A 12,107-nucleotide genomic window follows, 5' to 3' on the forward strand; every position below is an offset into this window, starting at 1 on the left:
CTTGATAGCAAAATCTGAGTTTATTAAGCACCCCGGAGTATGCCATGTTCTGTGGGCTCATAGATGTATAATAATAAATATAACAGGATCAGACACGTGCTGTGAAAAGAGTGAGATGTGGTCATTTCTTCTTGGGGTGGGAGTGGATCATCAGGAGAGGGTACACCAACAGTACAGGTAAACTCCTGTTAATCTTAGCTGGTTAACTAAATCTTGGAAGCCAGTTATGTTTACAAAGAATCAATCTACCACCATGAGAAAGAAATTTTATTTATGAAAATCTTAAGCAGTACAAAGCTTCACTGAGGTGCAACCGACATACATATGATGCTAAGCAACTCTAGTCTTTTCCATAAGTTGAATAAGATGTAAGTTTGGCAGAGCACAGTAATCCTTAAAGCAGCAATCCTCAAATTTCATTCATGGCCCTGTATATTTTTAAATAAGCAAGGCTAGAATGAATGAGCTAATAGTTTTTGTTTTTAAGAATATATTGAGTGACAGATGGCAATTACATGAAGTGATTTGAACAAAGGTACAAATAAGCTTAAACAAAACACTTCACATAGGTAAAATAGTGATGCCATAACCAACCCATATGGCCCACAGTTTCATGAGAACGACTAGACTCCAGAGGATGAAGAGGTGGCCTTTCCCAGCTTACCCTATTCAAATTTGTTACTGTTCAGTTTCTACTAAAGCTTGTGTATAACTAGCTACCATCAGGTAAATGTTTTTGCCTAGAAGAGGATTACAGTTCTGTTAATATTAAAGCCAGCAGACAGAACTTGGCATCAAAAACCTACATCAAGAATCTATAGGATGGGTCTGATTAGAAAACTGAGTTGTACAGGGACTTAGGTAAAAACGAGTTCAAAGAGTTTGTGAGCTTTAAGGCAATAATGTCTTTGCAGAGATGTACCATGTGAAGAACTCACTGACACTACATACATTAAGAACAAAGTTAACAGAAGGTCTTTTGACTAAAGTGGAGAGGACAGTATAAAAAATTTACAAGAAAAAGATTCAGAATAAAGGAATATTTACAGAATGTTAAAAAATTAATTAATTTTCAGCCATGAGGCCCCTTCGAGCTCCCAAAACCTTTGCTTTCTTCTCCTTTCGTTCTTGCTCATGTTTCTTCCGTTGCTCCTCCCTAAAAGCAACGGGGACACGTTTGGCTTCCGTGAACCTCCACAACAGACCACATTAAAGCACCTGTTGTTAGACTAACATCCAGCCACTTGTATAAAACACACTCTTACAGGACACTGTTATCTAGTGGTCTGTGCCATGGAAGTCACACCTGTAAGTCACTACTATGTTAAACGGCTAGAAATTGCTATTTTCCTTTTTATGTTAATGCAGCATTCTAAAATCAAGCATGGAACTGGAACCAGAAGGCACCTTGGTGAAGGAATCCAACCCCTGTAGATTTTGTTTTAAATGAGAAATCTCTGTCTGGAAGTCAAAATCAAAGGTCAAGCTCAAAATCACACAGACTAGTGAAAGTGCTGGAACTAGAACCAGGGTCTACTGCCTCAAGCCACTGTGCTTCTCTAGAGAGGCTAGGAGGGGAAAAAGCCCAGGATCACATTAACAATCTTAATAGCAAATACAGTTAGTAAAGGTCTTGGTGGCAGCTGGATATAGACAAGTCAAATAGAGGTAACCCTCTATCGGGAGGGTTTCACAGGGTCGACTCAACGAGGACCAGCTGCAGCCCAGGGCAGACTCTGCTTTAACTTGGTTTTCATGCAGAAGGAGGCTTCTAAGGGGACCATCCTGGGATTCCCCCTGTGTAGGGCCTTGAATGCCTAGTAGCCTGGTTTCCCTGGGAGTGAGGAATTTACATCCATCTGCATACCCGGGTGTCCTGTGTGGGCAGATGGACCATTTAAGAGCAGTACCCTGAACCCGGGTCCTCTTCTGAATCACTGTAGAGCTCCGGAAAGAGTGCAGATGCTTGGGCCCCACCTCAAACCTACTGAATGGGAACCCACTGTGGTGAGGCCTAGGCACACGCACTTTTAGAAAGTTCTGTATGTGATTCCACTTCTGCCTTCTTCTTAAACACCACTATTACTGAGACTCTGTCCCTCAATGGTCCTACTTTTATATACAGTCTTTGAAAATTTGAAAGAATTAGAGAACTGGATAATTTTGTACTCACCTGGTCTGGAGATGAGGTTGTTTGTAAGTTCTCTTGTAGAGGGTGACTCTGTTTTCTTTAGATTGTCCCCATGGTTTCAGTTTTCCTAGTTTAGGACAGAGATAGACAGATTTAAGGAGATTCTGGTATTTATATTCCCACTGTTATTCTCTTTATCTGTGGCTACTTTGTTTGTATAGACATTTGCCAGTATAATTCGCCTATTTCAATTTCATATTCCACGGATATAAATTGTATTTTTTCTCTAAAAATTAAAGTGTGTTGTACTTTTTAATCCCTGGAAAGTCACAGAAAAAAATCTTAATACTAAAGGGGGCCGGCTTGGTGGCACAGTAGTTAAGTTTGCACGTTCTGCTTTGGCGGCCCGGGCTTCACCGGTTCAGATCCCAGGTGTGGACCTACACACTGCTTGTGAAGCCACGCTGTGGCAGGCATCCCACATATAAAGTAGAGGAAGATGGGCATGGACGTTACCTCAGGGCCCATCTTCCTCACCAAAAAGAGGAGGATTGGCAGTAGATGGTAGCTCAGGGCTAATCTTCCTCAAAAAGGAAAAAAAAATCTTAATACTAAATACTTAAATACTAAAAAAAAAAATTCTAGGGGCTGGCCTGGTGCTGTAGTGGTTAAGTTTGCATGCTGTGCCTTAGCGGCCTGGGGTTCACAGGTTTGGATCCTGGCTGCAGACCTACACACTGCTCATCAAGCCATGCTGTGACAGCATCCCACATACAAAATAGTGGAAGATTGGCACAAATGTTAGCAACAATTTTCAGCAAGTCAAAAGATGAAGATTGGCAACAGATGTTAGCTCAGGGCCAATCTTCCTCACCAAAAAAAAAACAAAAACAAAAATAACTAAATACTAAATCCAACTACATAGCACATTAAAAGAAGCCATTACAACCAAGTAGTTTATTCCAAAGTTGCATGGGTATTTTGTTTAAAGTAGTATTTCATCTATGTAGCTTATTACTGTTACCTATTAAAATGTATTTGGAGTGGAATGAGTTGGAATATTTTCTTGGCTTTAGAACTGTGACCAAATTTCCAGATGTTTATGTATTGCTTTATTTGTATACTTTAGGACCAATTTCTGAATACTAATCATTATCATTTGCGTGTTTCCTATTTTATAAAAAGGACTTTCACACCCATCATGTCATTTGATCTTTTCAATAACCACACTGAAGTATTACAAATTCATTTTCCCTTCCATAAAGGAACTAAGTGACTTGTCTAGGATAGAAAAATAATAATAAGCACAGATAAAGCTCTAGTCCAGGTTTTCTACCCTTAGCAGAAGTTAGTGGTGGGCAGTCACTCCCATAACAAATACTTTTTGAAAACCTGGTATATGCCAGAGACTGTTGTAGGTGCTGGGGACATAGCAGTGAACCAAGCAATCAAAAATCCTTGCTTTCTTGGCTTACCTCCCAGTGGCAAAGGTAGATAATTGTCAAGTAGTTATCTGGACATAGGTGGTGATACGTGCTGTGAAGAAAAGTAACAGTGTGGGAGGCAGGGAGAGGAAAGGCCTCTCTGAGCCGGCAACTGTTGAGTGGATGCCCTATTAAAAGAAGGGAGCAAGCTGTGCACAGGTCTGTGGGAAGAATATTCCAGGTGGCGCAGAGGGATAACAAGTTTGAAGACCTGGAGGCGGGAATGAGCCTGGTGTGTTTGAGGAGCTGGAACACCAGTGTGATTGGCACAAGGTCAGGGGAGGGAGGAGGCGATGAAATGAGATGGGAAACCTTAGGAGGTTCTGAGGAAGGCAGTCACATGCTGATTTGTTTTTAAGGTTTTAGTGGGGCGAAGAGGCTACTCTAGAAGCCCAGGTAAGAGATGGTGATGACCGGGACCAAAGGGAATCGCAGTGGGGGTGAAAAGTGGTCAGGTCAAGGGTCTATTTCAAAGGTAGGGCAGAAAGGACTAGCTGATGGACTGAATTATGGGGTCTGAGAGGGTGAGGAGTCAAAGATGAATCTTAGGTTTCTGCCCCGAGGACTCGGGAGACAGAGGTGCCACTGCCACAGACGGGAAAACTTGCGGGGAAAAAGGGGGATGTGAGAGAAGCAGAAGTTTTTGCACCACGTTTGGTAGACTCTTAGTTTAAATAAGATTTATGTGTTCATTATATTTATGTTTCATTAACATGAGTAATTTAAAGATAAACATTGTCACATAAACCTGATTCTTGTAGGAAGTTTTTTTGTTTTAAAGTAATTCCGGAAGCACTGAAAGACAGATCACATTAAGTATTGATACTGTAAATGGATGTAAGGATCCTTGAATATATGCCCCAGAGTGACATCTGGCCAGTGAATGTTCTAGGTGTTGGACCAGTGGTTCCCAGCCTGGGGTCCTTTGAAAGCTATAAAGAAAACATTCATTTACCCACAGCTTAACTTCTAAATTTCTTGATTTTGTCTGAAGTTTGATTATTTGTTTTATATTTTGTTTTCGGTGAGGAAGATTGTCCGTGAGCTAACATTTGTGCCAATCTTCCTCTATTCTTTATGCGGGATGCCACTCAGCATGGCTTGATGAGTGGTGTGTAGGTCCATGCCCGGGATCCAAACCCACGAACTCTGGACCGCTGAAGTGGAGCGTGCAAACTTAACCACTACACCACGGGCCAGCCCCCTGTAGTAACATTAGAAGTTATGTCTTTGATTAACAAAAATTTAAATGAATCAATTATTCAGTGTTTGTTTAATGGACAGTCTTTTAAATCATGGGTCACGTGGGTAGAAGGGCTGGGGCAGGAATTCTAGGTAGTCACGTATGGCTCCTACTGAATTTCACTAGAATTTTTTACCTCCTCAGATGCATAATTGTTTAATCTTAAGTCTTTTGCATGTCTTGTACCTCAAAACATCCCCATGTACCTTTGTGTGGCTCATAGTTGAGGGGACGAGACAAACTTGCTTTGAGATCAAACACAGGTTTCTTCTGGGAGACGGGAGTCGGTGCTGCCTCAGCGGTCAACTTGAATGGGGTAATAACTGAAAAAGAAAAAGAAAAATCAAAACCCAAGGGCTTAATTAGAAACTTGTTATAGTTTTTTACTGAAGTATCACTTCTCAATCTTAAAAATATAATCTATATGAATGGTCTGAAACAGATACAGGGTTAAAAAGGAGAAAAGAGGTCAAAAGAAAACTGAGGAGAGCTAACCACTGAGGTCTGTTTCCCCTGTGAGCACACAGCTCCCGAAAGAGTCTACATATTATGACATCTCCTAGGATCAGCTGGGAGTTTAGAATCCTGTTTAAAGTAGCTGGGTGATTTTTCTGGCTATTTCCCTGACATTTTTACCCTTTAGAAAATTATTTAGGGGCCGACCCTGTGGCCGAGTGGTTCAGTTTGCGTCCTCCACTTCGGCAGATCAGGGTTTCGCTGGTTTGGATCCTGGGCGCAGACCTGGCACCGCTCGTCAGGCCATGCTGAGGCGGCGTCCCACATGCCACAACTAGAAGGACCCACAACTGAAGATACACAACTATGTACAGGGGGACCTTGGGGAGAAAAAGGAAAAAGAAAATCTTAAAAAAATTAAAAAATAAAAAGTAATTTATTATTAGGGTCCAGCCTGGTGGCGTAGTGGTTAAGTTCTCACACTCCACTTTGGTGGCCCAGGGTTTGCCAGTTCGGATCCCAGGTGTGGACCTATGTACCGCTCAACATGCCATGCTGTGATGGCGTCCCACGTACAAAATAGAGGAAGATTGGCAAAGACGTTAACTCTGGCACAATCTTCCTCAAGCAAAAAGAGGAAGAGTGACAACAGATGTTAGCTCAGGGCCAGTCTTCTCACCAGAAAGGAAAAAAAAGTTTGGTCAGTGGCATTGCTACTGAATTCAACCAGGACAGTAAGCGTCTGCATACCTACTATCCAGCTGCCCCACTCCGAGGTGTAGAGAAACTTGCACATGTACAGGAGATATGTTCAAGGATGGTCATAGCTACACTATATTTGATAACAAAAGTTGGAAATACCCACATGTCCATAAGTGGTAAAATGGATAAACAAATATATTCATACCATTGAAAAACACAATGAAACGAGTGAATTTTAGCTCATTTATCAAAATGGATGAATCTTGAAACATTGTGTTGAGTGAATGAAGCAAATCTCAGGAAAAAAATACAGTTTGGTTTTCTTTATATAAAATTCATATTTGATAATCAGGGGAAAAACATGTATCCCATTCCAACTGGGCACTCTCTTAAATTACTTAGAGGAGAAAGCTCAGAATGTGGTAAATATTTAGTTTCTGCCTCAAGTCTTTATCCATGCCTATTTCTGAGTCATTTCTGATTATAAGGTAGGAGGCTGCCGCTCAATAACCCCAGCTCTCTGTAAAATGACTGTCATTATCTCAGGCAAGGCCACTCTCACTTTTTAGCCCCTTTCTTTCCATACTGCAGATGTAGAGTGTTACATGGTATGTTTGCTTGCTGGTATAGATAAGATTAAGGTTAGGATGGGAATGAGAGAGCACATTTAGAGGAGGAACCATATAAACTTACTATTCCCACCTCTGGACTCTCTTGAAATTTAGTTGTCACTCTCACTGTTCAATCTTTAATTTAGGTCTTTAAGGCATGAAAAAGTCCTCAGACAGAGTCTCCACACTGATTAGTACTGACAACAATACTCTCCTCTAGTCTCTAGTCTCAGGGAATCTGGCAATCCTCTCTGTGTAATGAGGCTCTTGACCGGCATACTCCATAGGACTCTCAGGAGAATCCTGACGTACTCAATCCTAATACAGGCTTCAACCTGCTGGCAATATTGTTTTAAACCCTCGCCTGCTACTGCAGTATTCTTTGGAAAACCACCTGGTCATCGTAGGTGATGCTGAAGTAGACAGTGTGTTGAAGAGTATCTATATGGCTTATTCTGGCTTACTCAGTCTACTAGGCAATAGTATAGCATGTATTCCATGAACTCTGGGATCCTGCTGGTTTCAGAGTCCTGCAGGACCACTCAGAGGCTGTAACGTACACTGTGATCCTTGTTCTAATCCCTGAGTCCGAGAAGAGGCTGAATGCTCTTCAGGGAGGATCACCATCTTGGCTCTCCTCTTGAACAGGATGGAGTCCTCAGGCAGCTATCGGTTTTTCGTCTCTGGTATTTCCCTCACCAGTATAAAATGAAAAATATGCTATAGTGAAATTTTTGCTTTTGATTTTATAGATATGAAGTGGCTTTTACGAAACAGATATACTTAATAATTTCAGGAAGTTAAATGGTTTAAAGATGAACCAGAAACTTTTTTTTTTACCAGCAGCAGAATCCCTGCTTGTGGTCTTTAACTTGTGTGTCCCGAGCACAGCCTGGCCTTTTGGGGTACTCCCAGGTATGGTGACAAGTGGAGACTTTCTGGCTGGAGTCTTGGTCAGTGAACGTTTATGCTCATTATCTTTCGTAGCAGCTGAAAACCTAAATAGGACAGGGGAGTACAAGACATGAGTACCTGGGTCAAGAGTAACTCGTGTCAAGCTTATAAATAAAACCGCTTGCCCAGCACCTAACAGTGAAGGGGCCTCAATAAATACTTGTTACATGAATGAAGCTCTTTTGCAGCATAAACATGTTCTTAAAACACTGATGCTAAAGCAAATCGTTTATCAACTTCTGTTATTGTAAAATATGGTTTTGTATTCTCTGCTCTCCCTGCCTTGGCCCATGACAGTACAAGGCAGAGCTTGAAGGAGACGCCTGCAAGCCTCAAGTTACCGTTTACGACATACTCAAAGAAGCTCCCCTTCTTTCTCCTCCTTCTGGTTATGGCAAGTCAGAGAGAACCGGAGACTGCTATGCCAAATGAATGACAGGAACAGATCTTACATCTTCCTGGAAGGATGTCATTCATTTGAGTGGAACATAGGGCCATTCTCTACTCACAGCAAATTGCCATAAATGTATTTCATTCTCTGATGATAGTTTTTCTACATTTTAACATCCCTGAAATTGGGATGTGTTTTATAATTGGCAACACATCAAAGCTGGCAGTGATTTTTCTTAGTGGTTCATAAAATAATAGTGAATCTTCACTTGATGTTGTCTTAGATTCAATGACAATCCAGTAATGACAGATATAAATAGACATAGCGTTGGTGGTGGGGAGTTAACATAAGGGAACTTCTGGACTTCTAACTAAAGATTTGATGGTGATCCCGAATCAACACCCAAAATTATTGCTAAAGACTCTATAACAGAGTTAAGAAAGTTGGATGTGTTAGGAGAGGGGCTGTGAAGTGCAGGCTGCTCTGTACACTGCACTGGAGCACAGCCCCTGACCACGGTGTTCTTGAATAGTATTAAATACAATCAGAACTGCCAAGTATAGGTACCTCATATTCCAAGCTAACTCAATAAATAGAATTCCAAACATAAGGACATTCATAAGCTTTAAAAACTATGTCAGATAATTGCGTGTGTTGGGGAAGTGTTACCATGCACCAGCTCTATTAGATGCTGCAAATGCCCTTAAAAAGCAGAGAATAAGGGGGCCAGCCCTGTGGCAGAGTGGTTAAAGTTCTGTACGCTCTGCTTCAGTGGCCCAGGTTCACAGGTTCGGATGCTGGGTGTGGACCTGCTCCACTCATCAGCCATGCCGTGAAGGCATCCCATATACAAAATAGAGGAAGTCTGGCACAGATGATAGCTCAGGGAGAATCTTCCTCACCAAACAAACAAACAAACAAACGAAAATTTAGAGAATAAAATTTAGCTATTAAAAGAAAGGAGTCTGAAGATCTCTATCTGTCAGGACAGGAGGACAGTCACAGTTGAGGGCTACCCTGATGTCAGGAAAGGCACAAAGAAAACAGGCATCAATGGGGCATGAGACAGCTATGATACTGCAGTACCCAATGAGTTATAATATTTATACTTTAGGATGAGCCAATTTTTTTTCTCTTTTTTTTTTTAGAGATTGGCACCTGAGCTAACATCTGTTGCTAATCTTCTTCTTTAAATTTTCTTCTTCCTCTTCTTCTCTCCAAAGCCCCCTCCACCCCCCTCCGCCCCGGTACATAGTTGTATATTCTAGTTGCAGGTCCTTCTGGTTGTGCAGGGTGGGACGCTGCCACAACATGGCTTGATGAGCGGTGCCATGTCCGACCCAGGATCTCAACTGGCAAAACCCCGGGCCGCTGAAGGGGAGTGTGTGAACTTAACCAGTCGGCCGCGGGGCGGCACCATGAGTCAGTTTTTTAGTATACTGCATTGAGAAATTTTTTTGTAGGAGTTTAGCTTCAACTTTAAGTCAATGGAAAAATTTCTCTTTACACATCTTTGCAGGCATACATTAAACTAATAAAATGAAGATCTCTCTCTCTATATATCTTACTTTCTCTCTTTACTTATGAATCAAATATGAGCTTAGGGAAGTTGGATAAAACAAGGAAACTGAACACAAATTTAAAGAAAAAAAGATTAGAACTTATAAAAACTGTTTGCTGATCTTTCTTCCCCTTTTCCATCAACATTAAAACACAGTTGATACAGTCCACCTCAAATGGTTAGAAGCAGGAAAGCTTTGAGACCTTGTGCTGATTATATTCTGGAATTCTTTACCTGACGTTCATCTTAGTGGCGGAGAGAGCAGAGTGCTTGGCCGACCCCTTGGCACACAGGGTGCTCCGGCCTGCGGCACTGTGGGGTCGGCCCTGCAAGCGCCGCTGGCTGGCAGGAGTATGAGCCACAGAGCGTCTTCCCTGGAGAGGAACTGGAGTTGCCACCACTCCCTTGCTGATGAGCTGCTTCTGAAGAAAGGGAAATGCACCATGTGACCACGTGGCCTGAGACAGTATTGTCATCTTGGCAAAGTGCGGAAGAGCACCCTCATTTATCTCCTTGTTTCATCCCCACTGTTAACCCCACCGGTCTCCCCTCCCTTCCCCACTACCTCCCCCTACCCTACCTGCCTGGCAGGCTGGGCAGTTCACTGCACCTGTGTTGCTGTGGTGACTGATTTAAGAGTAACTTCTGGTTGTGCTGAGTAATATGTTACAAAAAATCCTTCCCAGCTGCCACGTACCAGGTATTTTCTAACTAGAGAAAGAATGTGACTAAACAGTCCCCTGCGGCCAGAAAGGGAGGAGGAGAAATAGGTTGTCTTGGAAATATGGGACCTTGAGAGCATGACATGCAGTTTATTAAATACAAACTAAAAGAAGAACCTATTATATAATTAACGTGCAGAATCTGCAAATAATTCCACCTCTACCCTCTCCCTAAAAAAGCTTTTACAGTTCTTTAAACAAAAACCTAAAGAAAAGAAAGAAGAGGGCCGGCCCAGTGGTGTGGCGGTAAAGTGTGCGCATTCCGCTTCGGTGGCCCGGGGTTCACTGGTTCAGATCCTGGGTGCGGACATGGCACTGCTTGGCAAGCCATGCTGTGGTAGACGTCCCACATATAAAGTAGAGGAAGATGGGCACGGATGTGAGCTCAGGGCCAGTCTTCCTCAGCAAAAAGAGGATTGGCAGTAGTTAGCTCAGGGCTAATCTTCCTTAAAAAAAAAAAAAAGAGAGAGTGGGAGGGAAAGGTTTTTTGAAATGGCTAGGAAGGGTTCCATCTAGGCTATCTTTTTTTAGATGCTATCAAGGTACAAAGAGTAATTGAGTGTTTTACTATCATGAATCTAAGCTCTACTGCAAGCAGAAGAAATATAACTTCATTAAGTGACAACAGAGGTAGGGCTGTTGAAATTGACAACATAAAGCCAAAAGACATAAAAATTCTAATTATATTCTAGGAAACACAAGCAACTAGAGAACTATGTTAACCAACTTCTGATTTCCACATACAAGCAGAAGAGATTCTAATGTTGTGAGACAAATTTAAAACCAAAATATTTAGTAAATACACATCTTTACTATACGCTGAGAAGCCAGGTTAGACGTAGTAAATATACTGTTATATTTAATCACACCTTTTATGCCTTCTTCTCTCTTTTCTTTAACATTCCTACTTTCCACAGTGTCTCCTTGCAGTTCACTTGGTGCCAGGACCACCAACTCTATATCTTTGTTTGAGCAACTTATAATGTATTAATGATTCTACTTGCCCTGAGTACCAATCATACTGACTTTTTTTTTTTCAGGTGGAATATTATGCCGCTGACTCTAATAGTATCAATTCGTTTTGTTAATGTTATCAGTTCCTTTCTTTTAATAAAAATCCTGTTCTAACAAACAAAGCGCTCAATCATACCACATGTTGAAAAAAGAAATGTGGGTTAAGAATTGGACATAGGGAAAAATAATAAAGGCAGTAAAAGTAAATATAAGAGCATATTTTTAAGATCTCGGGATAGGCAGGGCATGACAAAAATTTCAGGGCCTTAAAAGGAAAAGTTGGATAGATTTAACTAGAAATAAAACAAAAAAACCTTCTACAAGGTAAAAGACAACCATTAATATAGTTAAAAGATAAACTGTGGGATCTCTGCTCATTTATTCTTGTTCATCACTGTCCACGTGACCAATCCCAAAACATGTCAACTGTCAAGAAAAGCTTCATATCAGCTATGGTGAAATTACTATAATTGTTTTTTATCCTCCAGTCTCCAAAGAGATCATCCCAAATACCCCATCTGATAAGCCAATACTTAAACAATGGGTGAGGGGTGGGGGGGGGGGGTGCAGTGGCGAATTTTAGAACTAAACTCATTCAGATGGTGCTATCACTGAAAAATAAGATAAGCTACTCATTTAGAAAAAAGAGTGGCCCTGCTTCCAGGCACATTTGCAGCCAGCTCAGGCCTATGCAGAAAAGGAAGCTGAACGTCTACTTTCTGTACAGCGTCAGCATGGGCCCCTTGTCCCCGTACTCAACTGTAATGTGGTGATACCTGCTCTTGCTTAGATTTAAGAAAGTCTTAATATGGACATACTGAATATCTCTTCTCTGGAT

General features: G+C 41.5%; 1 protein-coding gene across 14 annotated transcripts in view; it reads right to left on the reverse strand.

The window, feature by feature from the left end:
- Positions 1 to 252: 252 nt before the first annotated feature.
- Positions 253 to 12,107, reverse strand: part of NUSAP1 (nucleolar and spindle associated protein 1) — a 61,641-nt gene continuing 49,786 nt past the window's right edge. For all 14 annotated transcript variants that reach the window (XM_070503437.1, XM_070503438.1, XM_070503435.1 and 11 more), the window contains 5 exons: positions 9,768 to 9,955; positions 7,468 to 7,625; positions 5,065 to 5,181; positions 2,174 to 2,258; positions 253 to 1,156 (listed from right to left, as the gene is read on the reverse strand). In XM_070503437.1, coding sequence (XP_070359538.1) covers positions 1,066 to 1,156; positions 2,174 to 2,258; positions 5,065 to 5,181; positions 7,468 to 7,625; positions 9,768 to 9,955 — 639 coding nt within the window. In that variant the 3' untranslated portion in view covers positions 253 to 1,065. The remainder of the gene's footprint in view (positions 1,157 to 2,173; positions 2,259 to 5,064; positions 5,182 to 7,467; positions 7,626 to 9,767; positions 9,956 to 12,107) is intronic.

Source organism: Equus asinus, chromosome 2, assembly GCF_041296235.1.
Source record: "Equus asinus isolate D_3611 breed Donkey chromosome 2, EquAss-T2T_v2, whole genome shotgun sequence".
NCBI classification, from domain to species: domain Eukaryota; kingdom Metazoa; phylum Chordata; class Mammalia; order Perissodactyla; family Equidae; genus Equus; species Equus asinus.